The sequence below is a fragment of the Haplochromis burtoni genome, unplaced genomic scaffold (assembly GCF_018398535.1).
Source record: "Haplochromis burtoni strain Fernald_Lab_line unplaced genomic scaffold, NCSU_Asbu1 Contig_236, whole genome shotgun sequence".
Classification (NCBI taxonomy): Eukaryota; Metazoa; Chordata; class Actinopteri; order Cichliformes; family Cichlidae; genus Haplochromis; species Haplochromis burtoni.
In genome coordinates this window covers 606,730-630,879 of record NW_024582597.1, presented here as the reverse complement: position 1 = coordinate 630,879, position 24,150 = coordinate 606,730, and the positions used below count along the sequence as shown (strand labels likewise).

General features: G+C 38.5%; 1 protein-coding gene across 6 annotated transcripts in view; it reads right to left on the bottom strand.

Annotated features, from left to right (window-relative positions):
- Positions 1-24,150, bottom strand: part of spock1 (SPARC (osteonectin), cwcv and kazal like domains proteoglycan 1) — a 107,269-nt gene that overhangs the window by 9,928 nt on the left and 73,191 nt on the right. For all 6 annotated transcript variants that reach the window (XM_005937719.2, XM_005937718.3, XM_005937716.2 and 3 more), the window contains 3 exons: positions 22,320-22,434; positions 17,370-17,502; positions 13,274-13,394 (listed from right to left, as the gene is read on the bottom strand). In XM_005937719.2, coding sequence (XP_005937781.1) covers positions 13,274-13,394; positions 17,370-17,502; positions 22,320-22,434 — 369 coding nt within the window. The remainder of the gene's footprint in view (positions 1-13,273; positions 13,395-17,369; positions 17,503-22,319; positions 22,435-24,150) is intronic.

The window sequence follows — 24,150 nt, the reverse complement described above, 5'->3', positions numbered from 1 at the left end:
TTAGTAACCAGTCCGGGGACTGGTGAGGCCAGTCCATGACACTAATAACTCCATTGTGTAGTTTTTCTATCCAGGTATGTTTTTACTGCACTGTTGGTGTGTTTGAGGTCATCATCACGATGAAAAAAGAAACTGTTGCCAGTCTCATATTTTCTTGATCAGCGGTCTCCAACCTTTTTTGCGCCACAGACCAGTTTAACTCCAACAATATTTTCATGGACATACTTTAAGGTAAATAAGGTAAATACAACAAAATAAAACCAGCACCAGTACAAAAAAAGGGAACATTTATTCATAAAACACATGGGAAAAGACCCAGGGAAACCGAGTTAATGATAAAAATTATTTTAAAAAATGACAAATACCGATAAAAACCTTGAAAACTATACATTTCACACCCAAGTCTCAACTCTCATGGCCCAGTACCAAATGACTCGGCCCGGGGGTTGGGGAACGCTGTTCTAGATGGTATTGCATGATGGATCAAAATCTGCCACCTCTTATTTTATCCACTTGTAGATTTTCCTTACATTTTTTAAGGGCACGTGACACACCATGCTGAGGTACATCAGCTTGTCAGTGTAAAATACTATTTTATGTCTAACTATGTGATTGTGCACATTTTTCATAGATTTGACTACAAAAATTGGGACAAATTAAGGGTTTTGTGCCAAAAGATACAATTTAACATTTGTCTGTTATGTTTAGAGACAACACCCATTCATTCCTTGAGGTAGGTCTATTTTTAAGCTTCCATTCCTCTGTAAATGTCAGCTATAAGGACTGAAAATGAAACAGAAAGAAAGGCAAGAAAGTGTGGGTCTATGAAAGCAAAGTATAAAGAAATGATGTGTGGCTCAAATTTTTGTACAGCACTGCACATCATATTAACATTAACATTTGTATAAAAGCTAAATTTTAATGGGTTGTTCCTGTAGTTGTTGTATTTACTTCTTTTCACTTACAAAATCAAAAGCAATGTAGGCCAAATCTATCCCTGGATACTTTATAACTGTCTAAGGTTCTCAGTTTTCCCCCCTCTTTTCATTAAGTTGTCAGGATTTTTCCATTGTGCATTTTCATAAAGAAAGTTTGCTGACAGCATCCATCAGTTCAGGTAGTTTCCAAAGAGTTTTGTATGTGATACTGCAGAACTATGAGTAAGCAGCAATGCAGTCCTTGATTTCCTTGTGAAATCATAACTGATGCAACAGGTGTGAGAAAAACAAAGCTGAAAAGTTTTGCACCTTGTCAGCTTCAAGAAACTGGAAGATCTCTTTGGTGGCTTTTATATTTTAGCAGCAAATTTAACTCTTACTTATCACAGTGCAGAGTGACAAAAAAAGGCAGCAGTGGGCAGAATAAATAAAAACCTTTGGGTAAATAGCTACTTTGTCAAATCTCAACAACTAAGAGCAAAATGTGCACTCTACTTTAAATAATAAACCAGACAACTGCTTTCCATCAGTTCTTAGGTGGTGTGGAGACTGCAGTGTCAGATTTGTCAAAGCCCCACTCTAATCTATCAAAGAGAGTTTGACGAGGAACCTTTACAGGGGATGAAGCAGACAGAGGCAACAAGTCAGCCAGCCAAACACTCACACACACAGACACACGCACATATATAGAGGCAGCGTTCTCACATGAGACGCCATCGATCATAGCTGTGGGTCAAATATCAACCACTGAATCGTGGCTTAGAATCACCATCTATCCTTCTTCCTTCCTTCTGCTTTCCCTCTCACCCACCACATCCTCACATCTGCTGTCTTTCATGACTGCGAACCTGGATGAAAATCTGGCACCTAACTAAAAAAAAAAAATCACAGTCTACGAGTCCTTCACAGACTGATTCAGAGGAAAACTACCTGCTGTATGTGGAAAAGCAAAGTTAAAACTGAAATCCATCACAGAAGATAGAGAAATGGACAAATGAAAAAGTGTGTTGAACAACATTATCTTAGATAGTGGCAGTGAAATAAAAACATGAAAATGAAATCAAACACTAGCTGGACATTTTAAAGAGGCTGAATTGCTTCATTATGTTTAAAGTTTGGTTTATGTGTTGTCTCACTGGGAATTACAGTTTTCCTTTCTTTCTTTTTACACCTTAAAAGCTCAAATTTCAGCTGTAATCTTTTAAATTGAAGTGTACTACACTGCTACTAAACACCATGACAACAACGATAGCACTGTTTGTGTCCTTTAATTATTATTTTCCCACCACACATACATATAAATATATATATTTATGTGCACACTGGATGAACACGGGCAGCTCCAAAGAAGACTGGTTTGTGGGTATTCTCGGTGATGCCACTTTAAACATTTTCATTTGTGTTTACAGATGTGTTTTGTTGACTTGTCGTGCTAATTATCCCTGAAAAACTTTATTATGTGCCTGACAAAAAAATGCAATGTCCTGGTAGCTCACATAGCTAAATGGTAGTAGCCAAGTTTCAAGGAACCACTACGACTAAAAAACAATGATCTCTCAGTATAAAAGAATAAAATATAGTTTGTGTAATTAGTCGGTAAATGTCACAATGCCCATGATTGAATGTTAGCCACTTGAAGACAAATGTGCTAATTAATAGAGGTGGGAATCACCATACATCCCACGATACGATATTATCACAATACTTAATGCACGATACGATATTATTGCAATTTTTTAAAATATTTTGCGATATTCAGATTCTGTACATAAAGGTAAACTTTATCAATATTCATTTTTATCTAATATCAAAGTCTCGCACTCAGTCTTTCTCTCATTTCAGTCAGTTTTAATGTTGACAAACTGAACGGTTTGTATTACAGTCTAGTCCAACTTAACTAAATGCAACCATCTGGTACAATTATAGCTATTCTGAACTATGCAATTTATGAAAACTATGCAGCCCCTTCAGCAACTGAAGAATTTGAAAGTAAATTAAAACAAAATATAATTTTACATTAAATAAAAAAGTTTTAAACTTAATTAAAATAAAAAATGTCTTAAATTAAAATAAGTAAACTGTCATGTTTATTGCTGCCAAAAAAAAGTTAATCTTTTGCTCAGAAAAAGGATCAACATGCTCTGAAGTCAGAGCATGTTCCATTCATGTTCCAAATAAATAATTTCCCCCAGGGATTAATAAAGTATTCTGATTCTGATTCTGATTCCACAAAAACTTTTTTTGTAACAAAATATCGATTTCTGCTGTCCCTGTATCGATACATTATTAGCAAACAAAATATCACGATACTACACAGTATCGATTTTTTCTCACACCCCTACTAATTAACTAGATTTTTTAAAAAAAGGGGGGGGGGGGAAGGGGGGAAAAATCCCTGCATGAGTGCTTAAAATTTCAACATCTACTGCCTTCAGACTTTAATCTTACAAAACTGATGCATGAAAATGCAAAATACTGTGTGCGTTTTTCTGTGCTAAACAAGCCCTTAAATGTCTCTTATGCAATGACAACAGTGAAGACAAAGGCGAGGCAAAGCTATTGAATTTAATTCAATTCAGGTTTATTTATACAAACCACAACAATCACCTCAAGGTGCTTTATACTGTAAGGTTCTGAAAACAACCCGTAACGATCAAACAAACCCCTATGAGCGAGCACTTTGTGACAGTGGGAAGGAACAACTCCCTTTAATGGGAAGAAACATCCACAAAAGGAGAAGAGAAAAGACAAAGAGAGCATAGTTCTCCTAAATCTTCTAGAAATCTTCTCCCATACTCATCTGTGCACTTTTGCACTATCACCAGATGTTAGAGTTGTTACTTTCATTAGGAGGAGATTGAGCAGAACTTTCCCAAATTACATATGTCAAACCCTCCAGGGCAGTTTAGGTCATGAGATAAATGTGTGTGCCAGACGTTCTGAGATACAACTCCAAATATCAAGAGAAATTAGGCCTTGAGGTCCTCTGTGGGTCCCCTTTATCACCTGTAAATAATTAACTAAGCGTCTCACTGGCTCCAGACAAAGTAAAAGGTAGGTGGTGATCACCTTGAGACATCGAGAGTAGCGTCTGATTGAATCAAAATTAAAGATAGATGGAAAGCGAGAGAGGATTGGTGAGAGGCAGTGGAAGGAGATGGCATTTCTTAACAAGGTAACAGAAAGAGAAAGAAAGGAAGTGCGACAGTAAGAAGGAGATACAAGGAAGATAGAAGGTCAGATTCATTAAAAAGATACAAAGGTATGTTTGATTTCCTTTGCCCCGAGCTATCAGCGTTCCAGAGTGATTTCACTGGCACTGAGCTAAGTTTCGCCCAGATAATGATCAGTAATACAGTGTCTACACAGGCAGAGAGACAGGTAGAGATAGAAATTGGCCAGATACACAAACAGCAGAAGGCAGACAACCAATTCAGGTTTAGCCTTAAGAGTAATTTTATTTTGGCAAAATCAGTATCTCTTCTACTTTTTTAAAGCTCATTTTTCAAAGTGGAACTTTTCTGTGTAATCCAACATCACTGGATATAAAACAGTCTAGAGAGGCTGGAGGAGAATGTGTAGGGATTAGGGAATTAATAAACTAGCAAACCAAAAGTAACCATTTCAGTCACCATTTTATTGGTTATTTAAATTTACGGCATGGCCTGGATATGATAAGGCATGTGAAACTACTTGTTTGATACTATAGCTATACAAAGACAGCAGAACGCAGAGGTTCCTATTATCCTGATGTTGGATTGTCCATGCATCACTCCAAACAGGTTATTTCCTCTGTTTGGAGTGATGCATGCACAGCCCTTTGCTGTGTTACATATTCAGAGCAGTGCCACAAAACAAATAAAAACAAAGAGTGGAGATTCTTATTAAACTTCTAGAAAATGCAACTATTTTCCCCAATTATAACTAATCATTCTTGTAATTATTATCTCCAAATGTGAGATATCGGAGCAGCCACAAGTTCTGGCATATCTTAGCTGTTTATGTCAATGCAATTCTATTTTTCTGCCTTAGATTAATTGTAATTTAGGCCTCAATTACACAATGCAAATGCGACATGCTTAAAGTTGTAACCACAAAGTTGTACACTAAGCCCTGCAGATGACTCTCAACATGACGCTAATGCAAAATCATTTAGGAATTATGTATCAACGTAAGAGCAAGGTGTATAGTCAGGAAAGACCAACAAAGACTGTTTGAATAAATGATGAATCCAGCTTATGTTTGAAAGTGGTGAAGACAGTCTCAACAAGAAATATGAAAACACTCTTCACGCTGGTCAAGACTCTGGAAAAAATCCCTGAGCAATTGGCACACGTCAGGAGAGCATAGGAAGTGTGGAGGCAGGAGAAAAGAGAGCACAATCTGTCCTCCTGTGTGCTCTCAGTAGAACTGTGAGACTGAAATGCCAGGGAAAATTTAATTTAGCGAGGGGATTTAGCCTGTTCAGCATCTTACAGTGCTCTTTGTTTTGTCAGTGTCTTTTTTCCCAGTGACAGCTGACATAAAAATGATCTATTATTACTTTAAAAATCTCATTGACCATAACCAGCGCTGACTTACGCCGTTATAGAAGATCATCTGCTGGATCGCTTCATGTCAGGTCGAGTCATTGTTTTACAGGGGAAAGTAATGATGTGCAATGTCACAGAGTGCTGCCTCAGGGGAGATGACAGATCAAATGAAACCTCAGCACCCCTGTGTCGATGTGTTAACCTTCTCTGACAAACAGGCAAACAGCAGCAATGGATTTCTGAGCACATCAGGATTAAATGTTCATTAGGAAAACTCAGAGAAATTACCGGTTAACGCATGTAATTAACCTGCAATTATGGCCTAATTCTTAAGATTTTTCTAAATTCTCTGTTGTAGACAATTTATTTTCCCAGAGCTTTTGTAAGTTACAATTCTGCAGAGACTTTCTATCATCCGTTTATGCCAAGCAGACACTAATTTGTCCCCATATAAATGCAGTTCAGAGATGCATGTGTTTCACAGTCTTCTAAACAATCCAAAAAATCCCCAAAAAACAAGAAACAACAGCAACAATGAGAAAGACAAAAAAGCGGAGGTGGAACTTTAACCTAACACTCTGCAAAATGATGGAGTGGAGGCTTGAGACAGAAAATAAATGAGAAACTGATAGAGTTGGGAGAGGGAGGAGGAGACTGAGGAGTCAAAGGGAAGAGTGGGAGTGATGTGACTGACAAACACGCATGTTCCCCATAGGCCCGCTACCACTCAGTGATAAATAAAGGTTATTAGTGTGGTTTAGGGAAAAGTATACTCGCAAACATGGAATCTGAAGACTACCACTCTGCCTTGTCAAAGAAAACCAACAATATTCACCCTGCTCTCCAAATAAATTGCATGCTGCAGCGTAGACTCTTCTACAGCTATCATTCAAAATCAAGGGAGTGTGCAGCAGACAGAAGATGCAAAGACTGAAATCTATGTACAGAAAGTGTTCGATGCCTTTGCATAGTCATATGACAGGCAACAAATTCATTTATTCCCAATCCTCAGACTATGTGGCCCCTTGCGTGCCCTATTCCGTCTGTGTATATATTTTCTGTCTTGTAAAAGCCTTTTTATGGAAGTGCAGACTTCAAGATGAACTAAAAAAATGTAGCTATAATAAATATATATTCAGTGTTCACTTTGACATTCAAGCCGAGCGTCCAAGTGGAGAAGAAAACTGATTAAAGTGACTTTAAAGCTGGCTTGATTGTTTGTGCCGGATAGTATTTTAGAAACTGCTGAGCTGCTAGGATTTTCCCACTTAACCATCTCCAGGGTTTACACAAAATGGCCTGGAAAAGAGAAATATCCAGTGAGAGGCAGGTCTCTAGGTGAAAATTACTCGTTGAAGCCGGAAGTTAGAGGACAATGGCCAGAGTGCTTCAATCTGATAGGAAGGTGAACATTCATTAAAGCCATAGTATGCAGAAGAGTATCTTTGAAAGCACAACATGTCAAACCCTGAAGCAGGAGACCACACCTGTCAGTAAAGAACAGAAAACTGTGGGTTCAATTTGCATGGGCTCACTAAAATAGGGCAACAGAAGATTGGATAAATGTTGGTTAGTCTGATAAGTTTTGATTTCTGCTGCAACATTTAGATGGCCCGGTCAAAACTTGGCACTAGCAAACATGAAAGCATGGATCCATCCAGCTTTGTATCAATGGCTGAGCTGCTGCTGGTAGTGTAATGGTGAGGCGGATATTTTCTCGGCACACTTGGTTCCCCTTACTACCACTTAAGCATTGTTTAACTCCCACAGGCTACTCGGTATTGTTGCTGACCACGTCCATCCCTTTATGACCACACCGTACCCATCTTCTGATGGCTGCTTCCAGCAGGATAAAGCATCATTTCACAAAGCTCAAATGATCTCAAATTGGTTTCTTGAACATGACAATGAGTTCACTGCACTCAAAAAGCCTGCACAGCCACCAGAACTCACTCTAATAGAGCACCTTTGGGATGTGGTGGAACAGGACATTCTCATCATGGATGTGCACCAACTGTGTGACGCTATCATGACAATATAGGCCAAAATCTCTGAGGAATGTTTCCATCACCTTGCTGAATCAGTGCCACAAAAAAGCAGCTTAGAAAGCAAAAGCGATCCAACCTGATACTAGCACAGTGCAAATAATGAAGTGACACCTAATTTAAGAGTTCAAATTCTTTGAAAAACTCCAACAATATAGCAAAATGTACTGCTTTGTATTCTGTTACTTTTAAGCTTGAATACTTTACTACACTACATCCTACATTAGCGTACAAAAAAAGCAAACAAACAATAAATAAACAAACAAAAATACAATGACTAATAAGTTTACCTCTTCTGTTACATAAGGAATAGTGGGTGACTGTTTAACACAGGGTTAATCAGAAAATTTTTAATTAGATCTCAGGTTGCAGAAAAAGTGCTAAATGTTGCCCTGGCAGCAAATTCTAAGGCATCTATATTCAGTGTTTACTTAATGTAATGGAAAGGAATTTAAAGTGTCTTGTTTACTGGGTTTACTGACAGTTATATAAATGTTTTAATCATTAGACTCACCTTAACAGTCTATGTGCTCATTATAAATAAACGGTATAAAACGACTACAGGAGTAAATTTAAGTAAAATGGTAAATGGTCTGTATTTGTATAGCGCTTTTACTAGTCCCCCCTAGGGACCCCAAAGCACTTTACACACCCAGTCATACACTGGTGGAGGCAAGCTATAGTTGTAGCCACAGCTGCCCTGGGGCAGACTGACAGAAGCGAGGCTGCCATATCGCACCATCGGCCCTTCTGGCCAACACCAGTAGGCGGTAGGTGAAGTGTCTTGCCCAAGGACACAACGACAGAGACTGTCCGAGCCGGGGCTCGAACCGGCAACCTTCCGATTACAAGGTGAACTGCCAACTCTTGAGCCCCAAGTATTAGAGCATAATGTGTTTTCCAGCCTCAGTGTAGCCCCACAGTGTTTACAGGAAGATATGAAAACATGCACATTATATTTAAAAAGAGAATATTATGTTTGGCTCATTTAAGCACTTCTTGTAAATATAACAAGGTCAAATCAGTGATATTAACAATTACAATAAATTTGTGTAATTTATAAGCTTTAAATAGTGATATAATCATAAACAGTTGAACTTGATATCATATAAAAGTAAAAGCAAGTCCATTTATGATTTTAAATGATGTGTTATATGTTTTTAAAACTTGATCTCAGAGCATCTAATACCTCTGGGGTTGCAGCTGAAACGATCAGGCACACACTGTCTTACAACACTATAAGAATACATGCAAGCATAACATCGGTTTAATGGAATATGCTATTGTCATTATAGCTGGATATACCAGAGCCTTAATGATGGTGCCACGTACTGATAAGTCGTGTAATTGAAATGGTGTGCTTCTTTTTTGCAGATATGCCTCCTGGCTTTAAATGGACTTGATCCAGTGCTTTTACCTTGTTACGAACGACTTAAAGTCCTTAGGGCACACATGCTTAGTGGTTTTTTTTCTGTTACTTACGTACCGCTTAGCACCCGGTTGGATTTGGGCACTTAACCACTGTGCATTTTTCTAATATAATAGTTTGCTCTTTCTTTAAAAAGCATGCTGTTCTTCTGCTGTTTGTGCTTATATGTTGGAAACACCACTAATTCCCATTCATACATAAGTTGCATGAATGGGAATTAGTGAAGCCACGTAAGGAAAATGTTGTTGTTGTTGTTTCATGAGGTTTAGCACAGACAGATGTGGTCAAAGTGATTCCTTAGTCATTGCTGCAGTAAAAAGCTTTGAAGTAAAACTTTGCTGTTTGTCAAGAAAGGCACTGCATGGTAATTTTATACCAGTCAAAAGTAATAAGCAATCCCATTGGATTTAATTACTGACACGTTAATGCTAAAAATAGTGGATTTCCTAAGACTGGAGCCAACTAAATGAAGTTTGGCAAGCTACTTCTTGCTGCTCCCTTATTCCACACCACAGCAGGTAGTTTGTGTTTGATGCGGCATTTTTTTTATACTAGATGTACGGTGGCCCTGAGAGGCCAACTGGACAGCAACTTAAGAAAACACCAGCAAAAAGAAAAACGCTGCAAAAGCACACAAAACACAACGGAAATAGGAAAAAACAGATTTCCAAAAGCACAAGGGAAGTGTTTCTCAGGAGACAATAACATGATAAAAGACACCTAGCATGTTTTGGGTTCCTGCAACTGGTCGGTCGGGTTATTGTCTCCCCAGAAACATTTCCCTTGATGTTTTTTCCTATTTCCAACGTGTTTTGTATGCTTTTACAGCTTTTTTCTCATTGCTGGTGTTTTCTTAAGTTGCAGTCCGTTTGGCCTCTTGGGGCCACCGTATGGATGCCCTTCCTGATGCAAGCGGATCCTGAAGTCACACTTATAATATATGAATACTATGGAGTCAATAACAAAACTTTTAAGCAATTTTAACCCCCCCAAAATAGACACTTGAAACTTTTTAAATGCAACTGATTGTAACAATCAAAAAAGTAAAATCAAACCAGCTACAGGCCCGTGTCAAGCTGAAGCTCACCAAACGGTCAATTAAACCATCCAACGATATCAGAATCAGACTTTATTTATCCCTAAGGGGCAAACTATGACTTCTGATATAACTATGACTTATGATATGACTTCTGCTCTCTATAGATAAATAACCAATCCATGACACTCAGAAAAAAGACAAACGTCTCACTAAAAGCACAATCAGATAACATCAGCATGGATTTATCACAGTGGAAATGAGAAATTTTCCTTGAACATGACAGCCGCCGATGCCCTTTTGTCCCCACACAGCTTCACAGTTTGTTTCAAAGTTTGAATCAATAATTGCTCCAAGACATTCATAAGACTGAACACATTCCACCGTCTGACCCTTAATGGATGCGATCTCTTGTGTATGAGTACATGTTCTAAAGCCAGTGATCACATATTACTTTTTAACAAAATCATCAAGGACTGTGCCACGGTTGGGCTCATTATCCTGGAGCTGACTAACAATAACAGAGTCATCTTGATACTTTAAAATGAGCCTGCTTTCATACCCAACTCTGTACACACATATTTGTGTATGGAATAAATAATAGATACCAGATAATAAATAAGGGTAAAAGCACACATCCTGTGGGATGCCAGTCGCCTTCTGATTAAAATGTGAGACTGAATTGTGTTGAAGGTCAAAGAAAACTCAACAAACAGTAGCTGACCATGAGACCATGAGAAGTATTTCCTTCTAAGTGTTTAACAGTTATGTTCATCAAGGTTATTGTGGCATCATCTACTCCTTTGTGTGGTTTATAAGCTAACTGCATAGGATCAAGGATATACTTAGTTCGTTGAGATTTTCAATTATTTTCCTATCAACTGATGTAAAGATAATTGACAAATGGATTTAGGAGCAGGAACTAAAACAGCTTCTTTCCATGCAACACTGTGCCTGTGAAGACTTTTTAAAAATGCAGTGAAATACAGGTCTCAGCTGTTAAGCACAAGATTTAAATAAACAACCATAGAAATTGTCAGGTCCATGACATATATTTAGTCATATGGAGCAGAAAGCCTTTTCATCACTCCTTAGGGCAATGTTAAAATACTGATTATTTCCAAGCTTACAAGCAGTTCCTGAATCATTATGGTGGAAAAAGAGTATGAAAATGATTTTAAAAATGATAAAGTATATTAGCTAACCTAAATTCTGAACAGAAGCCATCCAGAGTGACCTGACTGCATGATTTGGGTCTTTTTTCATACTGGACCAGTCTTAATCAGGTTTATTTGCAGCCATTTTATTCTTTAAGTAAAAACGAGAGAAGCCTAAAACCTGAAAAATCCATAAAAGTACCCATAAAAGCAAAACACTTAAAACACACAGAACATTTATACAAGGACGCCAAACTCTCACTGCTGGTCGCTGCGTGTGCACGCGCCATTATCTATAATACATCATATATCTAATAATAAATGTCCATTTTCCCATATTTACAACTGTGCATATGACAAAACAAGCAAAATTTAAAAAAGAAAAAACCCCACTATCATCTATTCCTTTTTATTAAATCTAATTAAAGTGAATATTAAAACAATAGCCTGCATGAACACTTGTACAGGTACACATTAGAGTGCACACCATCTGTCGTTCTTCCTGTGTCTGAATCTAAGCAGAGAAAAAACCCGAAACAAGCAAACACAGAGGGGCAGTAACACAACAGCACTGTTTACTGATAAAGTGATGCTTATGGTCCTGCAGTTACAGACGCAGGTGTAGTGCGAAGTGAGATATTTACTAGTCTGGTACCAATGTTCAAACTCCGTAAACACAGTCGAATGACTGCACATATCAACCTGATGCAATCTATTGACTGTTACCACAGGAACACAATCTCACACATACACAGAGTGTTTTCCTCACCTACTGCCACCCCCATCTGTTTACCATTTTATGTTGCTGATCTAATGAGAGATTCTATCAGGTTGGGAGACGACAAACATTTCACTCATCCCTGCCACCTCTGAATGCACAAACATTTGGACCTGCTATCTGATGGATGGTTTTTAGGACAGGCTGTGCTGAAAAGGACAGTGAGAGTCATAAAAAGAGGAAGACAAAACCATAGATGAACTTATTTAAATGAGAAATAGGAACAGAAAAAATAGACCTTAGTGAAAAGAGTCAAAGCAGAAAGCCAGACAGAAAAAACCCCCCAATGCTGCATGCTGACAGTGTCCAAGATCTGGAAATAGATTTCCTTTTTTCCCACAAACTCATCCACTCTGTTCCCTCTCAGAGCCAGACTCTTAGCAAACCAAACACATAATTATAGTTTTTATTGAGCAAAGACAGAAGGGAATTAATTAGACAGCAGTCAAGTTGTTAAAACACTTCTCTGTAACCGCATCACTTTCTGTTCCCGCCATTCATTCAGACTTAAGCTAATGGACGAGACTGTAAGATAAAGAAAGAGTTGTCATTAATTAGCAGACACTTTCCTTTTTTTGCCTGATGAACCTCGGGAGCTTTATAAATGCTTCACAATCAAATAGTAATTAGATAAGACCTCTGAGAGTACAGTTTGATTTCTGTATGAAGTGTAGATAGATAGATAGTAATAGATATGATAGATAGATAGATAGATAGATAGATAGATAGATAGATAGATAGATAGATAGATAGATAGATAGATAGATAGATAGATAGATAGATAGATAGATAGATAGATAGATAGATAGATAGATAGATAGATAGATAGATCAACACTACACAAAGTAAAACCATTCCACCAATCCCCTATTTGTGAGAGAGGAAGTCTGTAACGATAACAATCCATCCTATTCCTTTGCTGCTTTCCTTTAGATTGCATTTCTCTACCAGAATCTCTCCATCCATCTGCTGAAATCCTATTTCCATGACAAACAATAAGACACACACACACACACTCCATCACTGATCCCTGCAGCTGTCAGAGAATGGGTGGGGGTGATGGGATGGTAAGGAAAGAAAATAACATAAGTAAGGAGAGGGGTGACAGGAAAAGGATGGAAACACTTTGAATCACCAGAGAGTTTGAGGGATTACCAGTGAAAGGATGTTTTTGTGTGTGTGTGTCTGGTGAGACATAGTAGAGTGCTTCTGAAGCTGAAAATTGCTAAAATGTAGATAATCTTTTTCAGCTCAAATAAAGGCAAACACGACTAACTACGTAACCGCCTAAATAAAAAGGAAGCAACTTTAAACCTGATGGTTAAAGAAAAAAGATGACTATCAGGTTAAGTACTCACCAGCCTTCTCGCCATTGTGCAGTGGTTTGCTGAGCTCCTGACTGGGCAAGCAGGGACATAGCCCATCACATTTCACTGAGATTTTCTTCCCAGACAGGCAGCTCTGGAACTCCAATTTACACTGTAAAAAACCACAAAGACCTTTTCAGGGTGTAATTCCCACAATCACTGATGACAAGAGCAAAAAGGAAACACTAATTTGACAAGTTTTTTTGTTGTTGTTTTGAGAATGATGTTAAAACTTTGAAAATAAACTCGTTATTTTGATTAAAAAAATGCTGAAATAGTATTTCAAAGAAAACAATTGGGATTGTGAGGATAAATTTGTTATACAGTGTGGTGATACGTATAAGGGCTTTGAAGAGATGGTGCAGAATAAAACTAAACATGAAATAGTTAATTTTGTAAGTGAAATAGCTGTCAATGGACTTGATCTTATGCTCAACATTTCCACTTTATTCTCAACTTATTCTTGAAATTTCCACTTTATTCCTAACATGAGCAATACAAAATCCTTCAAACATTTTTTCCTTACACTTGAGATACTACACAGCTAAATAAATAAAAATAAATTCATCTGCATGTTGTATAATGTCACCTGTGGCCTTGCAAGCGCTATGAGTGTAAGACAACAAGCTGTTATTGACGAAATCATTGACAAAGTTTGCGGGAAAGAAATAAAAATAAAAACCAGAGTGCATGGGTGTATTAAAGATCCCTATTATATACTGCAGTCTAAGGAGGCAACACTTCACGAGCACTTTCAGTCCAAAATATTGCCCTGAATCTACACCTTTGACCTGACTGAACTGAAAGATGGTAACTATGAGCAAAAACATTTTTCTGCACACCATGCAAACAAGCGTGAACTTTGGAAGATTTGGCAAGCATCAGGAAGTGAGTGTTTACTATAGAATTTGTACTGAGCTGCGTTATGTGGGAACTGGATGTTACCTGAGGTGAAAACAAATAATGGCGCTCCTTAGCTGGTATGTTTAAACCATGGTGGTTTATTATTCTATATATGAAATTACAACAAAACAAAAACGTGAATATTTCTTATTTGAGCTGATTATGGGAAACATTTGCTGATACAGGATTGGTCATTTATCTTGGATGAACAAATATGTCCGTTAGGCAGTCATGTAGACATGCCATTAGAAACCGAGATTCCCGTTGACATTCTATTATTCACTGCAGTACAAACCTAATGCAACCCAAAAAGCAAGACGGACTACTTCTGAATGTAATTTAACAGCATAAATCTCATTTCAGGTAAGTGAGGGATAAGAAATTGTTTGGACTAGTTGGAGGAAAAAAAATCCAATTACCAGACCCTTCCAAGAGGAATAATGAAAACTGAAATGAGATATGTAAATTCTGTTTGCGAGATGATGACGACAGGATTTGTCAGAGTGGGACCATGACGGTGCATAAACATCTATACGCATATCACGCCTTACACAGGCTTAGCCTTATCCTTCCAGCACTTTCATTTCCCACGTTCTAATTCAAATCCATCATTTCCTCCCTGTCACCTCTTTGATAGCGCCGCTAATGTTGCTTAATGAAATCTGTTGACAAAGGAACAGTGCTCTGTCCTGTTTTCAACATATTGAATTAGCTGTCTGCGGATGGGAGAGGGAGAAAGAGAAAGAGAGAGAGACGGGTGGGGATAGAGGGTGGGGGAAATGGATGTCCTCCCCCAGTCACTGTCAGAGAGAGAGAGGCACCATGAATCTTTATGTTTGTCTCTCTCCTGGGGTTAATGTGGTTTTGATGAAACAGTATTTTAACACCTGACTTGGTCAAGTAAAAATAGAGGTGAGGTGAGGAGAGAAGCCGAGGGGAGAGGAGAGGAGAAAGGATGATTTAAGAGGAAGTAAGTAATGGATTTAACTTAGTGGGCCGAAGCCTCTCAGGAGATAAGAGCACTGTCCTCTTAATAGGATATTGAGTGTGTGTGAGAGTGTGTGTGTGGTTATGATGAGGGAGGCATGTAATGTAATAATAAAACATGAATAAGCTTGAGACCAGCAGCTCACTGGTGAGCAGAGTTTAAGTTGGGCCACAGGGACCCATCACTCCAGCAGCTAACTGAACCCCTCCAACTAATTTACCACAGAGAGCAGAGGGATTTCCTAGCCCTCCCCCGGCTTTTTGTTCTTCCTCTTGTTTCGCCTTTAACACGTCTCCTCCTCAGCTCAGTCCCAGCTCACAGGCAGTGTTGGTCATTAGCGAGGCCTACGTCCCGACTTCTGCGGGTCAGGGCACAACACCTTGATAATCGCAGTTTGTGTCATACTGATTGGTTGGAGGTGTAGTTGTGGATTTTGCTGGTGCAGTAAGGATGGAGGTCTGGGTAGGTGCATGGGTCAACAAAACATAAGGATGCGCATGAAAATGTTTATTAGCCAGTTAGCATTATCTATTTGCTATTATTTTTGTACTCCACCTCCTACCCTATGACCCTAACCCCCAGCAGGTCGTGGCAGACCGCTGCCAGAGATTTCCTCTTCTTAAAAGTTTTTCCTTGCCAAGGTTGCCAAGTGCTTGCTCATAGGGGTCAAGTGGTTGTTGTGATTTTCTCTGTATTATTATAGGGTCTTTACCTTACAATATAAAGCACCTTGGGGTGACTGTTGTTGTGATTTTGTGCTATATAAATAAAATTTAGTTCATTTGAATTCTCCCCTCAGTCCTGAACTAGAACAGTGTGGTTAAGAAAATGTATAGATGGATGGATGTTCTCTAACCATAACATAAATGGAAGCTTATGGAGGCTATTTGAATCTACAGCACACTTCAACCACAGTGTCACCGTGCTATAAAGATCAATGTATGTGTGTATGTGTGTATGTATGCATGTATGTTCCCTTTTCCTTCTAGACGAGTGGACCAATCTTGATGAAACTTTGCCTTAAAATTGCCTAGGGCACCGTGAGTGCCAACATCTATATAGCTTATACAAAAATTCTATCCAAATCTCAAAATCATATATATTTGTACATTTGACAGTTCAATTGAGCAGCCAGTAGAATGTTATAGAATAGAACAAAATGTCAGATTAGGTGTTTTACACTACAATATATCACACAATTATATAATGATCGTAGTATACATATGTTCCCAACAACCGTTTTTCAGAAGCGATATCAGAAAAACACTTCTGCCACTCCATTTTAGGAAGTATTCACAAACAAAATATTGTATTGGATTAGAGTATGTCTTGAAGTGAGTTATCTTCCAAAGGAGCTGAGGAGATTAACATGCTTAATGTTGGGATGTCCCCCCAAAAATTTCCAACACACAAAAACATATACTGCTCTACTTTTATTGATTGTGTCTCATCAGACAAAATTGCGCTGTTAAGGTAAGTTCCTGACTGAAATGTTGGAAGACATTACAGCGAAAGTGACAAAAAGTCTTCAGTTCCCAGATTGCTGCATTTTGCCAATAACTGTCATTAAGACTTTGAATTAGCTGTGTAAGACACTAAAGTGCTGTCCATTATGTTTTACGGTTTCTGTGTATTGGACTGTGTTTCACTGCTGACAACCAAAGGGTTGAATACAAGGACAAGAAGTTAAGATGAACATGGACGTCAATAAGAATCTACAGTGTGTTATACCAAGGACGGAGCCTCACTTCTTTACGGCATTTTCTGCCCCTGGATATCGATCTTCGCCTCCCCCAGCCCTAACTTCTTCTATTTACTTTCTTCTTGACTTATCACAAAGGTTAAACCGTGAAATGTCTTTTCTAATTACATGGTGAGTTTGTGTCTATGTGCGATTTTATGTAGCTCAGGAGGCGCTTACAGGTAGGAGTTAGTGGCTAGAAAGAATTGCACGGGACAATGGGTGAACAGTTTTTCCAAAATGCCCAGTGACATCACAGGCAATGTGATGTTTTGAGAAATTTGCTCAGCAGACTATAGGGATCCTGCAGCTCAAAATGAATCAATGCAGTGGAGGCATCTGGTAGGAAGAAAAGGTGACGACTGATGAATTTGAAGAAGAATGAGCACATTGAGTAAGAGCATCAAAACTATTGATGCTCACATTCCAATGATGCTAACAGAGTTATGTCTCACCTCGGAGGAGTAAGTGTGCCCATCAGAACCACAAACAGGAGTTGACTGGAGGGCTGAGCAGAGCCTGCATTTCCCATGAGCACCAGCTTCAAGCCTATGCTTGTGGCCTGCACTGCCTTTCCTGGGTTTCACACTGGTGGAGAGAAAAAAACATTACAAACAATGTTTTAGACCAGCGGTCTCCAACCTTTTTTGAGCCACGGACCATTTTATGCCCGACAATATTTTCACGGACCGGCCTTTAAGGTGTCGCGGATAAATACAACAAAATAAAACTAGTACCGGTACTGAAAAAAAGAAGATTTATTCATAACACACGTGAAAAGACCCAGGAAAACCGAGTTAACGATCAAAACGATAACAAAATAATGCTGAAAACCGATAAAAACCCTGAAAACCATACATTTCACACCTGAGCCTCTACTCTCGCGGCCCGGTACCAAATGACTCACGGACCGGTACCGGTCCGAGGCCCGGGGGTTGGGGACTGCTGTTTTAGACAGTTATATGTTTGACTTTTGACATACAAAGTAAAAGATTACACAGAGCCAGAAGCCAAACTTTTAGTAGTACATATAGTATAGGCATAATAACATTTGTGTGCAGAGGGAAATTGTTGTAATGATCATAATTCTTTTTTTTTGTCAGAGTCAGAAGAAGCAGATTTTCTGAGAAGTCCCTTTCAATAAGCAGTGTAATTATGTTTGATCCAAATCTTGCAGCAATTTCTGTCTAAGTGCTCTCATTGAACACCCAGCTGCCTCCTGATCTATCAAGCAGATAATAAAGCTGAAGAGACTCTTGAAAATTCTGTAAATTTCTGTAATATTTCTCAATTTGGAGAACACCTCTGACCAAGTGAATGTCTGACATGTATAAAATATTCAAGAACAAAAAATAGTAAAAAAAATCCATTCCAGAAACCCCCCCCCCCTCCCAAACCAAACCAAACCAAACCAAACAAAAAAAACTTTCCTACTGGAATATTAACTTACAAACATTTTCACAAATATTTTGTTCTGATCAACAGTTTCATGTACAGTTATGTAAACTGGTAAGTTTTACAGCATACACAGCAAATAAATCATTGTTGGCTAAATTATCCAGTCCTGAGACTCGTTCATTAAGTGAATTAAATACCTTAATCAAATATACAGCAAAGCATTACAAAAAAGATACTAAATATAAAAAAATGGTTGGCAAATATCCTTAAAATGAGGGCCCGGTGGCGCCAGTGTTCGGCAGCCTCGCCTCTGTCAGTGCGCTCCAGGGTGGCTGTGGCTACAATGTAGCTTGCCATCACCAGTGTGTGAATGTGTGTGTGAATGGGTGGATGACTGAATATGTAAAGCGCTTTGGGGTCCTTAGGGACTAGTAAAGCGCTATATAAATACAGGCCATTTACCATTTACCATTTAAAATTGCAACTATTTATCCCATATTTTAAAATTTAAATAAACACAGCTCGCAGCTTTCAAATGAAGTGAATAATCCAAAGGTCAAAGGATTAAACATGGAAACCATTTATGAACCAAATTAAAGAATACATAAAAAACAAAACAAAAAATGCAACAAATCACCAAATAAGATCAAGATAATAAAAGCACAGGATTAAGGTATTACAATCTTCAGTCACCCCACATTTATTAAAACATGTGCAAACCTACATGTAAATACAGTATATAAAACAAAAAACAGAGTTTGTACAATTCTAACAAGCCTGAAAATCAATATTTGTTATGACCAAATTTATTCTTGAACAAAGCCTGACCTCTCTGAGAGAAGCTTTTTTTCAAATTTCTGAGTTTTTTAAATAGTCTTCACCTCCACAGAGCCTCCATCGTGTTTCTCAGATGGCTGTAGACACTCACTGTGGTATCTCTCTCCTGACCTCCTCCGTACATACTGACAGGAATCTGAGCTAAAAATGTCACATTTGGATTCATCACCATATAAGACCTGTTACCACTGATTTTCAGTCCACTTCTTGTGTAATCTGGAATACCTCAGCCTAAACTCCCCATTTTCCTTCCTTAAGAATAGCTTCTTGACAGCTATCCTTCCACTGAGATCAGTTCTGATGAGGCTTCAGCGAACAGTAGATGAATCGACTGAAGGCCATATTTATCTCTCAGGTCCTGTGTCAGGTCTTTGCTGGATTTTTTACTGTTTCTTAACCTGTACTGTTCATCTTTTGTAGATAGTTTTTTTTTCAGGTTTGTAACTTCTTCTTTTGTTGTCTACACATCCAGTTTCCTAATCTAAAAAAAGTACTATTTCATGCCTATCAAACTGCAGCATTTAAAACTGGTTCTCTGCTAAACTATCTGTGTGAACACAACACGGGTGCATTCTTGATGTTTGAATGATTCATAGGTCAGTGTTCAGGGGCTTAAGAAATCCTGAAAATCTTTAAAAAAAATTGTCAGGTAGAAGGACTGGATTGAAAACGAGTGAACAAGCAGCCAATGTCCAAAGAAAAACTTAGACAGACCTACAGAAAGCCTGAATAACTGAACTATTGCTCCTGATTACTTGAAAAAAAAAATCAGTCTGGCTCCTACAAAGCAAATTATATATACAAAATGAGGGGTCGTTCAAGACTTTGTCCCAGTAATGTACATTTAAGTCTATTCCATTATAAAATCATGTTAAGAGCGCAACAAACTAACTAAACTAGTTAATGCTGCTAAAGCACAGCAGGCATGCACACATCACTGAAAAATAACCCATACAATCAGCTAAATGTAGACAAAAGTTCATCACAAAGGCCAACGCTTCCCCTCATCCATCTCCCAATCATTTTATTAGAAGACAAGACAGTAGCGATATTTCCATCTCAAACAGACAAAAGAAAGTGATCATTATCTCCCTCATCTAACAATATATTTCAGCTACCCGCTGAGAGTTTCCAAGATGCTGTAGTCTGTAAAGTTTCTGATTTGACATAAGTACAACCCCGTCACAGCGGGACAGAGGGGGCGAAAAATTATAAACGAGCCTCCATAATGGTTTTTGAATTACAGCTTGGTTGCTAATGTAGACGTTCAAGCCTGCAGCTAAATATTATCACCCCAATAAGAAAAGTCAGTTTTATACTCAAATCTTTCAGTTTGAAGAGGAAGACCAAAGAGTGCTTGGGATTTTTGTGTCGACAGCTGTTTAGAAAAGGAAACTAATTTGCATAAGGATTTTTGTTTGTGCTGTTTACAGGGAAGCAGTGAGTAAAATCTAGATAAACAGGACATACTTCATCACTGTGTAAATTATTACACAATATGTGTTTGCCAATGTCTGGAGAACAACAAAGTTTGGATTTGGCCTCTAGGAGGACACTGAATCGGTTTTATGCCAATTGGTGCAACTAGTTTATCTTAAATTGATTCAAAATAATATACATATCATTGTCAAAAGCTCGGGTGAATGATAATACTTGGAAATTTCACAGTCCAGGTGAATAATTTGTCACATTAGAGCGAAAATAGCACTTGTAATTAATTTAATACAAATGGAGGGAAAGAAAGGATTATAGTCAAGATTCTTAGGAGCTAATGACTTGAGGAAATCAATTAAACCCAAGACAGAGACAGAGAAATATTCTGATGTCTTCTTGAAGAAATGCTTCTTGAACTGAAAAATTGAAAACCCTTAAAATTGGCAATGGTTGAAAACACAAACAAATTGGGTGGTGACAGAGCAAACAGATAGTGTGATTAAAATTAATTGGTGTTGGGAATATGTAAGCCAATGTCTGTCATTGAAGCACGCTGAGTTATTACACAGTGCTAACACACAAAACACAAAATGATACTTGTTTGCTTTTGCTTGATGTAATTTGTTGAAACTGCCTTGCAGGTAGTTAGAATATTGAAGTTAAACTTGGCATAGCACTTTAAAAGATATAATAAGTTGTAGCTTTTCGAGCTCGCTTAATAGCACAAATTTGATTTAAAGAGTGAGAAAAAAAACTCCCGCTGCTCTTCGGTATATGACAAAGATAATATGTGTTTCAAAACTGTTTCAAAACTGCTCAAAAACACAATTAACGTTGCATTATCATAATCACATTCACAAACCTGTTTCTGATGTGTTGTAAAGACTGCAACAGAGTATGTTGGAGATTCACATTATAATAGTGTGTCCCTTTCATCAAAAAGTACAAGCTCACTCCAGTATTTTTCTCGATCTTAAGATTTCTTTTAGCTTTACATTATTCTTAGGTGCAATTTAGATGCTGGCCATTGTTAAAGACAAACTTAAATTATAACAAATCTCTCATTTTTCATGCTTTGTTCCTCAGGAGCCAGACTTTCTTATCATTTTTAAAGTGGTCTTCACCTTTCTGAAGGTCTTTCAAAGCGTTTCTTAGACATTGGCTGCTTTTTCACTCATTTTCAGTCCAGTCCTTGTATCTGTTTCTGGGTTTGTTAAAACACTTAACAACAAAGTGTTCACACATTAAAAAGGCACCTAAGTCAAGGAACAAACCACTGTTGTGTCTATACATAACAGGCAACTTAGCAAAAAAACCAAAATTTTGATCCACCATGTAATACCATCTGGAAAAGTAATTGGGAACTGCATGATTTTTCTGCAGTGACCTGAAACACTCGTAATGTAGCAAAAAGCATACCTCATACTGTTCCACACAAAGTGGAATCATGGATTGGCCTCCCCAGAGCCAGTGTGGGATGTGGGATCATCTTGACAGACAACAGAACAGAAGGTGGACAATATCCAAAGAAGAGCTTTGAATGTCCTTCAAGAAGCCTGGAGAACTATTTCCAACAATTACTCAAAGTACAAGAAATCTTGCTCGAGAAAGTTCAAGCTGTGCTGAAGAATAAAGGTGGCTGTACCAAATACAACTTTCAAGTTATTTCCTTTGCAAAACATGAAGAAATGGGGGGTGGCTGAAGACTTTTGCAAAGCACTGTAACTGACTCTTACCTGTGGCTTGGCTGCTTGTGATTGGTGCAGATCGCCGTCTGGTAGTCATGACTGACACAGATCTTGTGAGGAGGACAGCGAACCTTCAGGCATGGATCCTTGGTGGCATCTGGTCCTAAAAATGAGAAAGCAGAAACAAACTTCATCTCTGAGCTGCAAAGAATAAGTTATCAGAAACACATAGAACAGGAGGATCAGCACAATGAAGCGCTGGGGTTGAAAACTGATGCAGCAAAACATCCAGCTCCTCTTTTGGTTTTACAGTTGGCGGGCTCTTATGTTCTACTAACTGAAGCAGGCAGAAAAATAATGAGTTGGAGAAAACGACAGAGGAGAAGAATGGTAAAAGGTATGAAGTAAACGTTGAGTTTTCCGCGTTGTGAGCTGCTTAATGAGTACTATTCTCTCCGAGCGTCAACCCCATCTTCCTCCAAATCAATCTCCAGAGTGACATTATTGCCGTGGCAGCCAGGCACAGCTGGCTGGTGTCCAAGATGACAAAAGATCAAAGCAGCTCATTGACTCTGAGCATTGTGTCATTTCACACTAGGCTAACAGCACAAACCCGGTTTCATTTGACAGACTGAGGAAAAGGGAAAAAAACAAAAAACCCCATAGGAGGCGTGTGAGGTGAAAGCGACAGTGGGAGTAAAAGAAAAAGACAAGAGCTTTTAGCACAAATGGAGTGAGAGAGGCCAGCCAACACCAGCCAGTGCACTCTGGACTAGTGGTCATAGTAATTCTGTCAATTACACAGTCTGTACCAGATATGTATAAAAGAAAGATGAAAGCCCTTAAAATGGACAAACCCGAGTGACAAGACAAAGCTAATAAAATGAGATCAAAGACGGAGCGGTTTTTAAACCGCATACGGAGACTGCATGCTGTCCCCGCAGTGAGTGGACAAAAAATGATTTCAAATCCTAAGTTAATTAAGAGTGAGTACAAAGTGTATAGATCAAAGCCCAGCATTATGTACAAGTCATTACCATGAGGCTGCTAACATCATAAAACAAGAGCGGCCTTGTCTCCATTAGGAAACTAATGGGTTGTGTTTGAGCCACAGCTGGTGTCTGATGCCAACATCAAGTAGTTTCTGACCTGATCACACACCGCGCTACGGTTTGCATTATACTTTATCATCATTAAATTGTCCAGAAGTCCGAACACGGTGCTGCAATCTCAACAATCTTTGGGGAAAATATATAAAACAGCTATGTATATAAATTGTAAACATGTGCTACTGTGAATATCTGGAGCTGTCAGATATTATGGAAGAGCTTTCTTTATCTCTGAGGAAAATGTACAAACCAAATACTAAAGATGGTGAAGCTTAGATAGTCTCAAGGAAAGAGATTCATAGTCCCCTGTAGACATCTGTCATAAATGAGCAGCACACTTTTCTTCCTCCTTACAATGCGTGAAACGCATGCACAGATGCAAAAATACATTTATAAGCCTGCATGGCCTCTTGTAATCTCCAGAATGCAGAGAGAGATGGAAGGTCAACCTCCCTCCTGATAGCTGTCTGTTGTGCAATGTGCTTCTTTTGCCTGCTGATTTGGGGGCCTGTCCTCACCTCCATCTATCAGCACTGGAAGAAACCCATCTTATTTCACTTAGCTGAAAGATGGCATTACCACTGCAAGGAAATGAGAGATGAAGGAAACGAGGAGAAAGTGACAGAGGAAGGATGGAGGAAAGAGGGGGTGGATAGGTACCTGGTTAACAGAGGATTGGAGGACAATTTGGGATCATTGGGCGACCTCCACTCTTAGATAAATTGGAAAACAGACACACACACACACACACACACACACACACACACACA